The sequence below is a fragment of the Filicampus tigris genome, chromosome 9 (assembly GCF_054856515.1).
Source record: "Filicampus tigris isolate MCC_2025a chromosome 9, RoL_Ftig_1.0, whole genome shotgun sequence".
Taxonomy (NCBI): domain Eukaryota; kingdom Metazoa; phylum Chordata; class Actinopteri; order Syngnathiformes; family Syngnathidae; genus Filicampus; species Filicampus tigris.
The window spans coordinates 16,174,258-16,192,740 of record NC_141225.1 but is presented as its reverse complement, the minus strand read 5'-3'; the positions used below and the strand labels follow the sequence as shown (position 1 = coordinate 16,192,740).

General features: G+C 40.8%; 1 protein-coding gene across 2 annotated transcripts in view; it reads right to left on the bottom strand.

The window, feature by feature from the left end:
• LOC147142252 (retinoic acid receptor gamma-like) overlaps window positions 1-16,721 on the bottom strand; it is a 40,025-nt gene extending 23,304 nt beyond the window's left edge. The window contains exons 1-2 of one of the 2 annotated variants that reach the window (XM_086041996.1): window positions 16,421-16,721; window positions 2,119-2,547 (exon numbers count right to left, since the gene is read on the bottom strand). In XM_086041996.1, the coding sequence (XP_085898122.1) occupies window positions 2,119-2,547; window positions 16,421-16,583 (592 nt within the window). In that variant the 5' untranslated portion in view covers window positions 16,584-16,721. The remainder of the gene's footprint in view (window positions 1-2,118; window positions 2,548-16,420) is intronic. The other variant, XM_086041997.1, reaches the window with a different exon arrangement.
• Window positions 16,722-18,483: the final 1,762 nt, after the last annotated feature.

Genomic DNA, 18,483 nt, shown 5'->3' with positions numbered 1-18,483 from the left:
ATATTAGAAAGAGCTAGACTGTCGCTGTGGTAATGAGATCATCCATTTGAAGTGTGGCTTTTTGCAATGGAGTTTTGAAGGCTCTTTATACTCAGAAGCGACCACCCCTGATTTACTGTATCTGTCTAAATGGTTCCTTTGTTCTCCTTGCTTTTATGCTACTTTCAGATTTAATCCGACAATAAATATCTGGATGATAATGATATTAAATAATGAAGCATCACTGGCATAAAGATTAAGGAAAAGCCACTATCTCATGGAATGTGAAAAACCATTTGTGTACGTCTCTCTGGCCCCTTGCACGCCTGAGGCATTTTCAAAGTACAATAGCACCCCCTGTAGCTCAAGGGAAGCAATATCAGGCTTGAGTTAAAGGCTCAACTGAACTTTATTTATGGAGGACTTTAAAAAACAACCGCAGCTCAAACAAAGTGCTGTGCACCAATTTAAGCCCGAAAATAGCTCTAAAGCTCTCCCAAATTGAGAGGAATTCCAATGTTGCTCACACAGCACAGACAGGCCGCACTCAGTGTCATGTGCGGGACTGTGTGACAGAGATTAAAAATGCCAATTCTTCACGCATTTTATAATTACCACCAGAACCTCAGATGACCTCTGACCTCAGCTACGTTTTTGAGTCGGTTATAGATATTTATCGGAATTTAGAGAGTTTTGAATTTGTACATCCATCCATCAGTGTATATTGCTTGATCTTATTTGGGTCTCGGTTGACTTCTCAGTTGACTTTGGGCACCAGCCAATTGTAGTGAACATATAGACAAGTAAGACCGTTCATCGAAATATAATCGTGATTTTGATTTTGTCTTATCACGATCTTGAAAACATTATAATCCAAGAAAAACGATTCATCTGCAGAACACGGCGCGGTGCTTTTGCAAGTTCCCAATGTTGTGAAAGTAACCCGAATGCATGCACCACGTTGCTTGCGCAGCAAGTGTGTAGCGGATGTGATTCTGTCACCCCTGAGCTTGCCTTAAAGTTTAACGAAACACTAGTTGGGAGTTTACTGTAAAATTAAACACAGCAAAAAGAATTACACACATTGTACTGTATATTTAAACACAAGACATTGGCCTTGTTTTTGAAACAGCGCTAATGCTCAAGTCAATGTAAAATCGCATTGACATGCTAATTGGGAAATTAGCATCGACTTTGGGAGTGATATCCCTTCAAATCACAAATACTCACACAAACACTGTAGAAGCATCCACACAGTGAACATAAAAATACTCAAATCCACAAATTCTTCACATTCTGTGAAAAACAAGATATACTGATAAGGTTCAATCGCAACCTGCTTATCTCATTATACGTGTGTACTCCATCCACGCACGGCGCCACACTGCCCTTAAGAGACCAACGTGGGTCACAGGAACAGTCTGTATTATTTGTTTTTTAAATTGCTATTATTTGTGTATATTGTTAATTTTCTTTCTTGATATTTTATTGTTACAAACATCGAAGGACGTTTTTGTTGCACCGACACAAATTATCACATGAAATGGCACGATACCCGACGTCCCAGGTTAGCCCGGTAAGTCCCAAGACTTGTGAAAATAAAGACACAGCAATAACACAATAAAATAAATATAAATATCTAAACATATTTTATAACAAGATCAAATAAATATGATAACGAGATAAGGGTTCAAAATGCAGGGATGAATTGACATGAGGCTTTGATGATCGTTATGAGTAGTTGAGTTTCAGAAGTTTAATAAATACTACGTTTTGAAGGCAATGGATATATATATATTTTTTTATTAATCGATATTTCAATCTCAATCCAAATAATTGTGATTCGTATTATTGAGTCTTCAATGAACCAATGTTTTTGTGGCTGTGGGGGGCATTGCCAGGAAAAGACACTCCAGTATGGGGAGTGCTGAGATTGAAACGCAGAACCACGCGATTCAACCGTGTTGCCTTTTCCTTGAAAATTATTACAAAATATATTCTGTGAGGGAACATTGGAGGGGGCGGGGTGTGTGTGTGCGGGCGGGGGGGGGGGGGTTAATTACTACACTGTAAAAAAAGCAAAATTTCCGATAATTTGGGACCCAGCTCCTTGTTTATAAACTGAATTGAAGTACTTACACAATGCCGCCATCTCTTTGGGAAGGTCTGCCCCAAAGCGACCAAACGGGTTGCTGCTGGCCAGCAGGTCAAAGGGGGAGTGGCTCCTCATGGCATTGAAGGGGAAAGGATACATGGTGCGAGGGAAGCCGGCCATATGACGCAATTGATGCTCCCTGTTGGTTGCCATGGTAATACAGTAGTAAAAAGCTGCTGGTGTAAGTCCGGCGATTTTTAGCTGACTATTCTTGACGTCTCGGTGGTGGTCAGGGGCCGCGGGTGAATGCGAAAGGGGTCGCTGCCATTCAGCCCCACAAGGTTCTGGCTTCTCCAAGGTTGGGATGCGGGAGGGGGTTGGGGTGGGGGGGATGGCGGCCCGGGTGAGACGGATGATGCTGAGGGCCTCCCAAGGAACCACGCGACAGAGATCGGGAAGAGGCTGGCCGCAAGCTGTCGAGGAAGAAAAAACAGAGACGAGTTAGATGCTAGAAGAAGAGAGACGTTGCTCCGCAGCTTTCCTCCAATCAAATAAATGTGGAAAAACAATCTCACTGCTAAAGAAGAAAAAGAAGAGGGACTAGTGAGGAAAAAGCGGGAAAAGAAACAGCCTCTCTCTCGTGCTCCGTTTCCCAAGTGGTGTAATGATTTCAGGCAATGCCATATGATTTCAATCAGCACAACTGTATTATAAAGGGTCTCTGTGTTCCCCCTGCCAGCCTGCCAGCAACATGGGTAAAATTAACCCCTTCCAACAACACACAGGCAAAACTAAGTCGTGCTCATCGTACCCCACGGGAAGCCCTCTGTGCTTTCACTTTGCTCAAGGTCGCCGCAATCTCGTCCCACCTTTTCGCTCTTTTTGGACTCCCGCTGTGCCTCAGCGACCCGCTGGAAAAGTTATACGAGGGCTGCCCTCTCTTGTTTCGTTCTCATTCCCTTCAGTGATTTCACGAGTGGGCGGGGCTTAAGTCTCTGTGGTAGAGCTGTGGTAAATACAGCTCAGCCAAAGAATGTCTTGTTGTTTTGGGCCTGCTTCAGCTTGCGAATCAAACACACACACGCGCGCGCGCGCACACACACACACAGAGGCTGAGGGAGGGAGATCTGAATGCACAAATGTCTTCCACTACAGTACAAAGGGAATATACTGAATCAGCAGGAAAAAAAAAAAAGGCAAAAATAGCCAGAGTGGTGGAAGTAAAGGCAAATCGCAGCTCGGCTGTCATTGTTAACGCAGGTACACGCGGTCACACACAGCGGCTGCTTGTCACTTCCAGAGCGACTGCGGCGAGGGGAACTCATACTTCCGTAAAAAGTTGCAGGAAAACATGAACATAAATACAAACACACGCACGTGTACCTGTTAACATAGCTGGAATATGCTTCATGCAGCTTCATTGGAAGAATGTTTTAGTTGTGCGCTTCACATAAGGCCTAGGCAAAGGCATAATGGCGCCCCTGCTGTTCAAAAATAACACTTCGCTTACTATGAATATTCCACAAGACCCCAGTTTGGAAAGTTTTTATAGGACTCGCTCCTCCATGAAATTATCTACATCCAGTTTATGCAATTGTTCACGTTGACTGGTATTTAATTTGCACCTCAAAATGTGGTGTAGCACGTCCCCACCTCCCGATACTTTTGCAGGAGGCAAGAATACCAAAATAAAATGCATGTACTCTCCAGAAATTTTTTATAAATGCCTAAATTAATAGTTCAAACTCTAAATGTGCCAAAAACTATTATCCCAAAACAATGGACATATTTTTAAAATTTGCCTTACGAAACATAACCCTTAAGAAAAAAATGCTGATAATTTGCTACATTGAAAAATAAAATAAAAATAAAAATTGCACATGTGGCACAGACTCGCCATAACTTCCCTTTGCTACCCGGGCTAAACTAAGCTTGGCATACAGTCTCTGAGTCCAGATGTATCACAGCACTCCGTTGACATCAATTACTACTTATTTCTTAGCCAGGGCTTTGGTGCCATCTTGTGACATCTGAGGAATTTACAGAAAGTACAAAAATATGCAAATAGTCAAGTATTTAGCAAGTAGCCGAGGAAACCGCAAATAGGCATGAGTTCACTGTAATTAAACTGGATGCATTTTGAAACACTGCGCTTCCTTTTACAGTGGATATAAAAAGCATACACATCCCTGTTCAAATTCCAAGTGTTTGTGGTCAATGAATCATTTCATATTTGTTTCCACCATTAATGTGACGTAATCTGTACAACTGAATGGAAAAAAAAACCCTTTAGAGATGCTTTTCGAGAAAATTAAATGATATAGTGCGGTTGCCCAAGTATGTACCGGTACAGCCTCTTCTAATTGGGGATGTGTTTGCGTTCACAAATGGCCAATCACATTCAAACTCATTTTGAATGAGGGACAGCACACACCTGTCAACATTTAACATATTAATCCTTTGATTAATCCCAAAATAAATTGTAATAGGCTTTACCTACCATTCTATCTGAAGGTTTTGTGCAACTATTTGCAACTGTTCATAACTGTATCCACCTTTTGCCACATGAGTTTGGGAGATTTTGTCCGATGAAACCAATCCTGAATTTTTTGGCCATAATTTTTCATCATAACTTTTTTGGGGATGTCTTTTGTTTTTCATACATCACAAAAACCTGGCATTTAAACAAGGGTGTGTAGATTTTTTAACTCCACCGTACCTCTCTCAAGCACATAAAGCCTGTGGTGAGATGTTGGGTTTATTGGTAAGTTCATTATTACTAAGTAACCAATTTCCACTGTGCAAGGACCAAGAAAGAGCCCAAGACATCTTGGTGCACATCTGCATTAGGGCGCAGCATCAATTTTCCTCCGTTTGCCAGTAACACCAGATTCAGCAGAGAGATCAAATGAGGAAAAGATTGCTTGGCACCCACTTTGGAATTACCATTACTGCCACCTACAGGACTGGAGTAGAACAGTATCACACTGCATTGCTTGGCACCCACTTTGGAATTACCATTACTGCCATCTACAGGACTGGAGTAGAACAGTATCACACTGCATTTAAACATTTTTCTTTTTTTTTTTTTAGTTAGAACCAGTCAGAAGAATAGTTTTTTCTGCTTTGGTGTTTGGTGACATTCTCATCTTGCCTGCTGAATAAATTCAGCAACAACTCGTATTTAATAGTGTCGTTTAAACAAGCTTAAACAAATATACCATAACACACAGATATACAGAAAACAGCCCTGGAAATAATCACATTTCATGAGTATTAATAATGTAGTGTGCATTGAGTAACATTAGAATGACAAATCGTCAGTTGTCATTACAGTAAAATTCTTTTGCTATTTCTTCCCCCACTCTCTCACACACCAAGTCAGCGCACTCAATGTTGTTTTTAAAGTCATATTTCCCATATTGACATATTTCTGTAACTGCTCGGCTCCGCTGCGGTTTTTCTTCACCGCGAGGGCCAGTTGGGGAGAGTCCCTGCAACTATTTCCACAAAGAACTTGACTGTTTGACGATCAAAGAATGTCAAACACCAGTTGGACAAAGTGGGCAGTTAGTTAAAAAAAAAAATTATAAATATAAATATATATATATATATATATATATATATATATATATATATAAATATATATATATACATATATATATATATATATATATATATATATTTATATATATATATATATATATATATATACACACACATGCAAATGTGCAAAATGCTACATTTAACAAACATTAACAAACACATGCCTGCGTATGAGAGGAACACCTACACATGCAAGCACAGACATGTAGCCTTCAGAAGTGAACGTACGCAGATGTTCTGCACGTTTAACCTGTTGGGGTCAAGGACTCCCCCCCAACTTGGGCTAAATACAATAATTAATATAACACGGTTTCTTTGTTCAGCACAACCTATGCTATTTCTTTGTATATTACACGCTGGTTTGAAAATGATAGTGTAGAGTGAAGCCAAAAGAAACTAGTAAAATGGAGTTTCAATTCATGTGACTTTCAAAACAAGAAACTACACAAACATTGATCAAGGTGTCAAAAGCTCGCTTTTCCAGGCATCACAATGTCGACAAACCTGAGAGGGTTAATCGTGTTCGGGGGCCAAATAATCTAGTGGAAAATTCGTCCGGTTCACACAAGCTGAAGCGTCATTGAAAGCTGCAATTGACCTTGAAGAACAAAGGAGTAAGTATAGGACAGAGAATCCCTGGGCAGATGTAGCCTTTGGGTCACTCAGGTTTACGTAGACTTTTTTACAAAAATCAAACCCAAAAAGACTAAAAAGTCAAGTATGAAAGCCAGATGTGTAAAAAGGTTTGCCATGGAGAAAAAAAAAAAAAAAAAAAAATCAAGTGTTGAAAGCAGAAAAAAAAAAGATGGCAAAAGAGAGCATGAGGAAGGAGTTCCAAGCATCTGGCTGGCCATGTGTAAGAGTGGAGTGCTATTAATTAGAGGCGCACTGGAAAGTGGATTAATAGGAGAAAGAAGGGACTGTGGTGAAACAGCATGGGGCAACAAGAAAGCAGACAGAGTCGTTACCGAAAGCAAACATAAAAATAAAGAAACACTTTTATTTCTGCTAATAAACGATGAAATAATGTGCGGCCAAGCCAAGGAATGGTTTCTTTTTCTCTAATGAGTAACACCCTCCGCCCCCACACTTTGCCTCCAGGGGGAATACACCTTGGGTAGGGCAACAAAAGTAGCGCTGTGTCTCCGGGCCTCCGGGCCTCAATGCTGCTTTTATGAGCGCAGGCTGGGTCAGGTCAGACTGGGTCACCTGGTCCCGGTCCTGCTGACACACACGCACACATACGTATGTACGCCCAGCCTGGTGCTGCCTTTTCCCAGACAATGAGGATTAAAAACAGGTTTGGTGTAAAAAAAAAACGATGAATGGGGCTTTCCATCGGAGCGTCTTTTCCAACAAGTTGCTACATAAGTTACCATCAGTGCTGCTTATTTTCACTCGATTTCCACATCTAAACAGTTGAAATGACATAAACTTTTTCAATCACATGTTCCGCTGTTTGTGAGGCGAGTCATCTGGATCTAGTTATCCTTTGTAAATGTGACTGGATTTTTTTTTTTTTTTTTTTATAGTTTTTCCAAATCAGCTTGTGGTTACAGTTATGAAACGCACACAGTCATTACAGAGAGTCACACTGGCAACGTCTCCCAACCCCCGTTTCATTTTGATTTCACGAATGCCCACTTCCACACAAGAATCCCCAGACAACAGAAAAGAAACAAGTGAGTCTGCGTTACAGACAGCATCAAAGGTCATTTCTGGTCAAAAAGACTGAAAAACAAACACATTTAAGTATGTTACTTTTCATTTGTCTGGCACACGCTTTTGACCAAAGCAGGCTCTCATGGCAATTTGGAGTTTAGTACCTTGGCCACTTTGACACGCAGACAGGAGGAGCGAACGCTTTTAGCTGCCAACCCTTCAGCTTCCATGTCAGGGCTCATTAGCGGACATAGAGGACGACTGGCACCGTTACAAGCCTTGTTTATCCTAGCTCAAAGACGGAGCGACTTCTTTTAACTTTTAACTTCCCGCCTCAAGACGTGTATTTGACTTGCTGTGATGAATGCATACAGTGAGAAACATTTGAAACAAATGGTCCGAAAACAAAGAAGCCAATGCCAGTTCATGAACATACTGCACACAAACACAACCGATCTGTGTTACAACATTCGCGTCTTGTAATAAACATTGTTTGATCATGCAAGTGTGCTGCAAGTTTGTACAAAGACTGCTCACAAAAACAATATGCGAGGTGTTCACACTCTGGAACCAAATAGCGTAGGGCAGTTCTGTTCTGTTTGGCACACCATATTTACTGTTTCCACGGTCAGTACTCTTAAATTGCACCGAAATAACTTATGAACCATTTTCGTGGCACCCTCCATTTTGGTTCCAACCGCAGTCGTACAGTGGAAATAGACAAACACAATCGTCACTTCTGTGTGACAGCAAGCATGGAAAGGAAAGAATACAAAACACACTTTTGCTGTTTTCTTGAGACTTACACAACGCAACGGTAATTGTTAAGAGCATTAAACGACATAAATTCAACCACTTTGTGGAAAAGCACGCTTTTGCCCACTACAAGCAATTAGGATAAGACCGTGGCACGAATAGAGACACAAATACACTTTCAAATGCTACAGGTGTCTGTGTTAAAACTATACTATGCTATACATTTTGACAACATTGGTGGAAGCTTCAATGTGGCAGCCCGGACCTTTTAGAACTCTGCCCTGAAATAAATAGTACATCACTGGCCACCTACAAAACAATATTAAACACCACCTGTTCATCAAGGCCCCTGTAACCCGTAACGGTTATTTATCCGTTTGCGTCTAACCTAATAAAAGGTCCACACAGGTCCTAGCCAGATGTGTGACAAAAATACCATTTTACATATGGATAAAATATTAATGTATTTCATTTTTCACTTTACATTTCTCAATGTATGTATAAAAGATCCACTATCCTAACCCAACAACGAAGAGTTTGAAGAAAACAACAAAATATCGTGCACTAGGGGCTGCACGATATTGGAAAAACATGCGATGTGCGATATGGTTGTTGGCTGTAGCGATTTCGATATTACTGCGATATTTATCATGTACCCAAAGAAATGACATTTTCATTATCTAATGAAAGATTTTTTTTCATGCAGAAAAATAAGCAAGCTCAAAGTATTCTTACCTAATTAAATGTAATTAACATAGATAATGTTACAATTGGATGGCAATGCATATTTAAGTTTGTGTTTGACTGGTGAAATTCAGATAAAAGCATACAATTCCATAAGAAAATTATTGCATGTCTCTGCGATTATGCATATTGCATGGGACAATACCGCGATTTTGATATTTTTTCTATACATTATACTATAATTTTTTTCCAGTGCAAAGAGGTCTCGTATAAAAATTTGCATTCAGGGGCGGCACAAAACTGTCGAAGAGCAAACCAACTAATTTTGTGCATTTTTTTCCACAAAGCTCAACTCACTCAAAACTTTAATATTATCGAGGTACTATGTTTTGTAGTGCATATCATTCCAAATTCGCAAAAAATTAGCACAACTAAGCCAGGTCTGCCATCTAGTGGTGAATGGTGATATTACAACTTGAACTACAGTCGACCCTTGCGTACTCCTGGTCCTGCACCCGTTGATTAGCATATTCGCAGATTTTGATGTTGCTGTGCTGAGGGGAGTTTTTTTTTTTTTTTTCAGTTTTTCCCTCAATATTATTTCCCATTTCCCCCGTTTTGTGAAAACCATATATTGGATATTTCATCAGCATTTTTTTGGAAGAATTTATTGGGTTTGAAAAAATTATAATATATTCTAAGATTTAATCCAGGGGTCACTCAAGAGTGTATTCTGGGGCTGCATGCAGCCCGCGGTCCGCCAGTTGCCTCTTGCTGCTGTAAAGTATATACTTGAGCTACTCTAATCCTCCAATTACTGAGGCTGCTTATGAAAGCACATAGCTCTTGTATCTAAACACACTGAAAAGCATTATATCCTAACAACATTAGTCGCATAAGTCAAACCAACATAGTTTTCACAGATGGACGTGAAGATAGTCACGCTTCATAACTGCAGTATCTGTACAATTTGTAGATCAGCAATGAGAGCTGGTTGTTGCCTTACAGATTTTCAACACTGGAAAGCATTGAAATTAAACGCAAACATGTCATTCCCTACAACACAATAAATAAATAACATTATTTTTCAATTAGGGTGTCACTTTGGATACCTGCTAAGTTGTATGACACTGAAAACATCCAAATGACCAACTTCTTTGTCATACTTTTGATTAGTTACCTTTTTTTTTGCTTTCTTCAAGCCAAACGCTGCAAGTTTGACACGCTCATCCCCTTTTACGTCTTTCTTTTTTTTGTTCCATTTAGCACAGATAGCAGAACATGACGTCAAACGACGACAATAAAGCAATTCCATGTGACTTCAGTTGAAGTAGTGAAATGGGTGTTAATGGCGGAGCACAGACGTGATGCTCGGCAAATCTTGGACGGCCTCCATTGGTTACAAAGTAGAGCCAGTGAGGACAAATTCTCTGCTTCACACTGTACAATGGCGCTCTTTATGTAGTTTGATCATGTGGTTGATTAGTACTCAATGTTAGCGTATCTTATGGATTACATGGTGATGTGCCTAAGTGTCTACATCCCGACGCGTGAGAGACTTTTGAGGCTGAGATCTTATGAGAAACACACAGAACTCAAGGCCTCAATATTTATGTTTCTTAGACCTTCAAGTTGTGGTTATTTTCCAAAGTGATATTAGCACGTTTAAAGTGCTTCCATGCTTAATCTCACCGGATTTTTGTTGCTTCCATATCTCACTTGGTGCTTTTGCGCTTTTGCTTATCAGCTGGAGACTATTTTTAAAGCGGAAGTCACCCCAAGCATAATTTTTTCAAGAATATGTTCCCAGCAGGCCCACTAGTTGAAACACAGCATTCTGATTAATTTTGCGTTTGTGGAATATAAGTTAAGTAGGAAAATTCACTTGTTTTTAGCCATCTCCGGGGGCGGCCATTTTGTCTTCTGTCGACTGAAAATGACATCACAACTGCTTATAACGACCAATCACAGTTGACCTGTTCTCTGAATCTGAGCCGTGATTGGTCATTGTGAGCAGTTGTGATGTCATTTTCAGTCGACAGAAGACAAAATGGCCGCCCCCGGAGATGGCTAAAAACGAGGGGATTAACACTTATTCCACAAACGCAATATTGATCAGAATGCCGTGTTTCAACTTGGGGGCTTGCATAAAACATATTCTTGAAAAAAATATGTTTGCGTTGACTTCCGTTTTAACTTTGAAAATCAATCAGCAGCACAGTTGCAACAGCAGCAACATTTAATTTTTAATTGACTGACAGTCATGGAAAACAAAATGATTTGACCACCCTTGCTTCTTCAGTTTATTGTTCATTCTAAGTGTCTGGTACAAGTATGGCTACATTTTGTTTGCACAAATATCACGATGACAACAAAAATAGCTCAAACAAGTTTAATTTAATGAAAAGCTGATATCCAGCCAGTTTCAATGGTTAAATAAAAATCACTTAGATCAAGTTCTTACATCAATAGCAAAGTGTGTGCTTTTATTTTTGTTGTCACCCCACGCTCACCCCCCATTTCTCCCTGCTTCTTACGGAAAACATATATCGGAGGCCTGCTATTGGGTAGCGACCAACCCGCCTCTCGCTCGAAGTCAACGGGGATAAGATCCAGCTCACCCGCGACCGTAGTGACGATAAGTATAGAAACTGGATGGTTTGATGGACTATTTTGAGGTGGGAAACTCGCCGCCTCGAACCAGGCAAGGTGAGAAAGAGCCAGTAGATGCATAAGAATTTCAGCCCCAAACATTACAAATATATTTTCCCTACACTGTACACATGTCCGATGTAAAGATGAGGAGTGTGTCATTGTGATAATTAATTGATCATTTAAAGTATTTGGCATGTCAAATTGACTCTAGATAGGCTAGTGTCACACTTCATTGGTTTAAAATTTGCTGTTACCGTGGCAAGGACCTTGATAAATGAGCTCCGCATTTTTTTTTTAAAAATGCCGAAAACTCCATAAATCAAGCACTCTCTACGAAAACAGCATTACTTGGAACTTGGAATTACACAGTGTAAATGGGGATAATGTGGATGACCGTGACGCTTTATCAAACACACAATGTTGTCATTATGTGGAGTCGAGCCTGTGGGCCGCTCAAGGTCTCGAGGTCGATGCCGGGGTCAGCTTCTGTAGCTCCGGGCCTCGTCGTCCGGCCATGGGTCAGGCCTAATTGAGGCGTTTGGTAGGCAGCTTTTCATTTAGTATTTAAGTGAAAAGTGAGTCTAAACTCCCCTGAACCTCCCCCCAGACCCCCCCCCCCCCCCCCCCCCACACACACACACACACGCTCAAACGAAGTCTGTGGTTCTAGAAAGAAGATTAGAAGTGTGTTTAAAAGGACTTGTAGCCAGCGCCGAGCACAGAACATCCTCAGGCCACAATTGAACACACATTGTGAGCTGCTTTCAATGCACTGGCGCACACACAAAAAAGCAGCAATTCAAGTGACTTCCAAATCTCTGAAGCCAATTAGGCATGCATGACTCTCACAATATCTCTCTAAATAATTCCATGGACAATGTGGAATACTGTGGAGGACAAGAAAACATTTGGTGGGTTGAGGACGCAAAAGTCTCAGGTTTCTGCTTATTGTACAGCAACAAGCAAGACGACAACGGCTGAGCAAAAGTTGGACATTTGCGGGGGAAAGGCTTGCGACGGACAATTCCTAAAGTCGTCTTGGGCTGTGGGGTCATTCATGAAAGTTGTAGACAACAAAGATTGCCGCAGGGTTGAATAATGACATCCAACACACCCAAATCAATTTGAGCAGACACCAATAAAACAGTCTGAGGAGTTTCCATGCTACAGGGTTTAAGTAAGAACAGATGCATCCAACTTTGCCCGAGCTGCTCTGAGTTGCTCAAAGGGACCCGTTTACGGTTCAGTCGACGATGGCAGATGGCGACAGACACAGAAAAGGTCACCGGAAATGAACAGCAAGAAAAATACTACATCGAGCAGGGGACCGCAATAGGTAGACTTTTGTGGGGATCCCAACAAAGACACGCTTGCAAAGTTGTGAGCATGAGTCTGCGCCCATGTGACACGTCTCAGCCAATTCAACTGTACCATTCTTTGCGAGTAGAGTGAGTGGATGCGTGCGAGGCAAGCTGAGGGTAAACAGTAATGGGCTTTTTTGTTTGATGTCGGTCATTTTTGGACTAAGACACGGTGCAACTCAAAATGGTCATAGTCCAACCTTTTTCTTTGTGTTTTATCAGTTTTTGTTGGCCCCATTTTAGGGACTTGAGTTTAATTTACTTCAAACTGACATAATAATCCATAATTTGTATTTTCAGTTCAGTTAGGGACGGAACTGTGTTACAGTATGCTATTCTTTCCCCTGAATTTTCAATCGCTATTGTGAGTCAGTCTTCAGCGTGACCCGAGTGTTTACTCAAAACTTTTTATGCCCGTGCTATCGACATGATGAACACTGACATGAAGATGAATTGATACGACGCAAATAATAACGAAGCATGGCAGGACTACTCAACAGTATAGTGTGAGTGGGCTGACCTGGATAGTTTGGACGAAGTGGGGAGAAGGCGCTTATTAGCAACTTACTCGTACTCATCAATCATGCGGTATTTATAGCGCACAGGCAGCATTAAGGACATCGAGAGAAAAAAGGCAACGCAACGCAAAGCGACTGGACAGGTCCCGAGCTATCCGCAGCAGACTATTTGGATTTATGCAACCGTGCGGATGGAAACCAGTTTGCATAATCTTCAGGAGGGGACGAGACCAAATGTGCACGGTTGCACGAGATCCACTAGGCCATTGTTATGGTAGTGGGGTGATCCATCAAGTGAGTCCTGCGGCCAACTTTGTCCGCTGCTGCGCAATCTCACCTGAAGTACTCAACTATAGTGGCGGACCACATCCAAACATGTTGCATTTTGAGGTCAGTCATGTGCGCCCATCGCTGGCGCAAAGCGGGGGACGCGCTAACACCCACGTAAGAGCTCATCCGCTCACATGGAGCGGCCCCCTCAAGTGCACGCGGGTGCCGATCAGCTTTCTTTCCCCTCCTTCAATGTTTCTTTCTCTTTTGCCCTGTTCTCAATTAAAGCGGCCCTCTGGAAACCCAACCTCTGCACTCGTGCCATCCCAACAACACGCAAACAGAGAGAGAAAGAGAGACATCTCACTCATGCTCTGACATGCCCGTCTTTTCTTACACAGCGCCGATACACACTCAAGTTTGGAAGGAAAATTCAGATCAAGCGAAAAACAAGACTACAAGTCAAACTTACCAGATGCCTGATGGGGGTCCGGCACAGTCTGCCTGCTGTGGGTTTTTCTTTTTTTTTTTTTTACAAGGGTACAAGTCAGAGGAGGAATGAGCAGAGCTTGAATTCAAAAGTCGTGAAGTTTCTCTCAAGGCGGCGACTGACTTTAGCCTGTTGCATTCCGCCTCCCTCTCCTTTTCCCGTCTCTAGCTCTCTCTCCCTCTCTTCTCTTGAAGTCATAGTGCGCTTTGATTCACAAACCCTGCCTCTGTCACGTGATCCCAAACCTCAAATATACAGTGCATTTTTTTGCCAGCCACAGAATGCCCGTAGGAAGGGAGAATGGGGTCCACAAGGCTTAAGTTTCACTGTGCTGCCCACCCCCTCCACTTTTTTTTTTTGTTTTTTTTTTTTGGAGCCTTTGTCTCATAGCACGTTTTACTTTTTACCTACACGCTGTATCATTAGCAAACAACTCTTTTCTTGAATTTCGACTCAAGCTCTATGGTGCTGTCCAAATATAGTTCACAGCTGACACACGGTCACACAAATGAAACGGTCATTAGCTAACAGGCACACACAAACACACATGCCAAACAGGGCTGCACACCTTTGGGGGTATCAGTATCAGCCCATGGACCATTGCACCATGTTTACAATGCCTTCACTTAAACCTGATGGCCAGAAAATGTGGGGGTGTAAGGGGGGCCAGAATTATTCATGAGACACATGGCACATGATTGAGACAAAATGGCGAAATGCGCCTGAGTGGGAAGGAGCTATAGTGTCTTAGCATAAAAGTCCTGATAGCTTAATATAATACGATTGAAATGTACGTTGATCAGATTGTCGCAGAGGAAGAAAAGCACATTGCACAAAGAAAAATGAAATGTCATTAAATAACACTTCTAAAATCTTATAGCATATTATGTCCATCTTAAAGAGGGAAGTCAACCCCCCAAAAATCTTTGGAATAATATGTTCTATGCACCTTCACTAGTCTCCACATGGCATTCTGATCAATATTGCGTTTGTGGAATACGAGTTAAGCAACAAAGTCCACCCATTTTTTTAGCAATCTCAGGGGGCAGCCATTTTGGCACTTCTGTCGACTGACAAATGACATCACAGTTGCTCAGGGCTCGTGTAACGACCAATCGCGGCTCACCTGCTTTCTGAAGCTGAGCCATGATTGGTAGTTATCTGAGCTCTGAGCAACTGTGATGTCATTTTCAGTCGACAGCAAGATGGCAAAATGGCCGCCCCCTAAGATGGACAAAAACGGGTGGATTTTAGTGCTCAACTCATATTCCACAAAAGCAATTGTAAACAAAATGCCATGTTTTGACTATGAAAAACACGTGTCCAATGTTCTCATTTTTAAAAACGTACACATAAATGGGATGTCTTTAACACGGAAACCCCATTCACGTAAAAATAAAAACGTTCTCAGGATTTACTCACAGCTAACGAATATCACAAAAAAAACATATCCTCTAAGAACATTTTTACTGGTTGTTTGGCTTGTACATGAAGGAGAGAACATCGTAAAGTGGACTACCGTATCTGGTCACATGGCCATTTGTTGTCAATTCCTTCTGTTGTAATTTCTCACACCTTAATGCAAATTCAAATGCTTCCAAATCATGAAAACCCAACACCATTGTCATGAATTTCAAACACTTGTGGGAATCCAGCTTTGTACCACATTTGCATAAAATATTCATATGAATGCCAATCCAGTGAGGCTTTCATATGACAAAGAGCATAGGAAATTGGGTAACTGATCGGCATGTTATCACAAATTCCAATTACATGCAAAATATTCAATAGATTGCAAATTTACAATATAAACGCATTGTGGTTACGCACAAAAAAGCAAACAACCACTCTTTCCTATATTAATTAACGGGGCCTTTCTTAATAGTTTCGCCAACTAAAATGAGTTCAAGTGTACTCCTTTTCTTCCGCTACTGGAGTTTCCTAGGAGGATCAAACCAGCTACTGCCTGGTAAGGAATTATTAAATGTAGCCCCATGATGAGATCAAACCTGACCGGTCAGCCCCTCAGGGTCCAGCTACCTGCTTCTTCATGTCACAGACAAAAGTGTCTGGTACTGGCTTGGCTGACTAAACGCTCACAGCTTGGCGACTCCAACCACTGCCGGCCCATAAAAACCAATGACATGCAACAGGGTACATGTACTGTACGTTCTTTAATCTACCTCATCGGCTTTCGAAATACGTTATCACAATATCTGCAACTAAAGAGAATATATTGTCTCGTAAAGTTTGTCCTGAATCGAATCGTTCCATACAAAACCCTCGAAACACAATGTCACCTGGACGGAGAATTTGCGATTAATGCAGTAAGACGGACAGTTACCTAACTCGATGTGTATCTGCTCGACGATCCTCTCTGAGCGCGTCTGCTGTATGGAGGCCACTTCTTCCTGCGGTGCGGATAAATTAAGTGGAGGTTCTGTTGGGCCACCTGCAGAGTCCCTCCCTCGTATGTATCTGTGGTACGCGGGAAGTTTGTTTTTCATAGAGGTCAAAGTCTCTCCATTTATCCTTCAGCTCAGTGGTGGTACGTGAACACCAATTTTGGCCTATAGTGGGGTTTTTTTATGTGTTTTTTTTTTGTTTTTTTGCTGACAATCAGTCGTCAGCGCTCCCTGACCAGACAAAACTGCATGGTGCCTTTTGACACATTGCACAAGCACCTACACCTCTTCCATCCTTGAAATTCAGCTTCCTTTTAGACATCATTACCTTTGTATTCCTTTGACAAATTTGAGCGCTTTTATACTTGAATAGGATTGTGCTTGGGACAAAAGCAAAGCATTGCCAAATTACTTAATCAATTGGATTCAATCTAGTTTGTGTGGGGGGCACATTTATTTGTGACAGGTGAAGCTAATTGATTTCAATACTCTAGAGCACCGTAGGCGCACTTCTTTTTTTTTTTTAAGCGATCAGACTATATTGGATTTATTCTATGCAGAAAATAAACATGCTTTCCATCAAAGTGTAAGGCCTTTTCAAATGTAAAGTGTGCTTTATCTTTTCCACAGATTTCAATATCACGAACAAGCCTCTGAAAATCTCCATATTCCATGATTGCAAACAACCTCCATTGTCCACGAATCACGTCTCGACGATAAGGCCACCTTCATTTTTCAACCTACAATACGTGCAGTGGGTGTGTCAAAATTCTGGATGGGAGAATCAACGTAAATGAAAGGGCCGTATGTCCAGATGCTTAAACGGGAGAGTCAGGCCCTAAATGCTTATTTTCATGTATCACTGACACAAAGTTGGCCATTGCTAAACTATAACAAACCATCAGGAATTCAGTCATATGGTCCTGTCATATTCAGTGCTGACATAAATTTAAGCCATGTGTGGAGAAATGAATATGTGGCAAGTTGAAACACAGGCTCAAACAACTATCTCAAACACAACACGCGACGGATGGATGTACAAAATGCACATTTTACACTACCTACAAAACACAAAGAAAATCTGGCGAGAGTGCCATAGGGCCAGAGGGCAGCGCCCCAATGAATCCACCTGATGGCGCTGCTTTTCTTTCTTTCCAATATTTATCTCATGTTTAATCCAGAGTAATGATCGAACTGTTAAATTATCTGCATTAATAAATCCGTATCATATACGGAATTGTGCTAATTTTTGAGTCCTTTCATTTTCAAGTTTATACAACAATTAAGTTAAAAATTAGTTTTGTTTTTTTCTGGGTTAAGTTTCTGGGTTATAGATTTCACAGATATAAGGCATTTACAGTTTCAAAAATATTTGTTTAATGTATATATATATATATATATATATATATATATATATATATATATATATATATATAATTTTTTTTCGTAATTTAGTCGTTGGTGCCGCGTTATTTTACATGAAAATACCATAGTACGAATCTATTTTTGGACAGCTTGAGAAAGCTTTCTTTTTTAAAATAATGTTGTAAAAATAAACTCTAACTGCAGTGAAATTATGAGAAAATATAGTTTTCAATGCAGCCATTTTCTGTGTACAGTATGCATGTTGTGGCCAAAACCATGCCATGCCACAGTGTGGTACTGTGGTTTTTGTGAATGCACGCACAGCTTGCACCGGCGCAGTGACTCTTATACTGCTTGAAAACAGTCCAATAATAGATGTCACTTGACTCTTAAATCTGCACAATTTATTACTGTGTGTATATATATATATATATATATATATATATATATATATATATATATATATATATATACAGCATATATGAGTGCAACCTCCTTGAAATGTGTAAAGATTTTATTCAATATCTCAATGAATAGAAGAACAATTTCCAGAATGTTGACAAAATATTCTAAAATGGCCGCCGACCTAAGATGGGAAAAATATTATAAAGTCATAATTTTTATATATATATATATA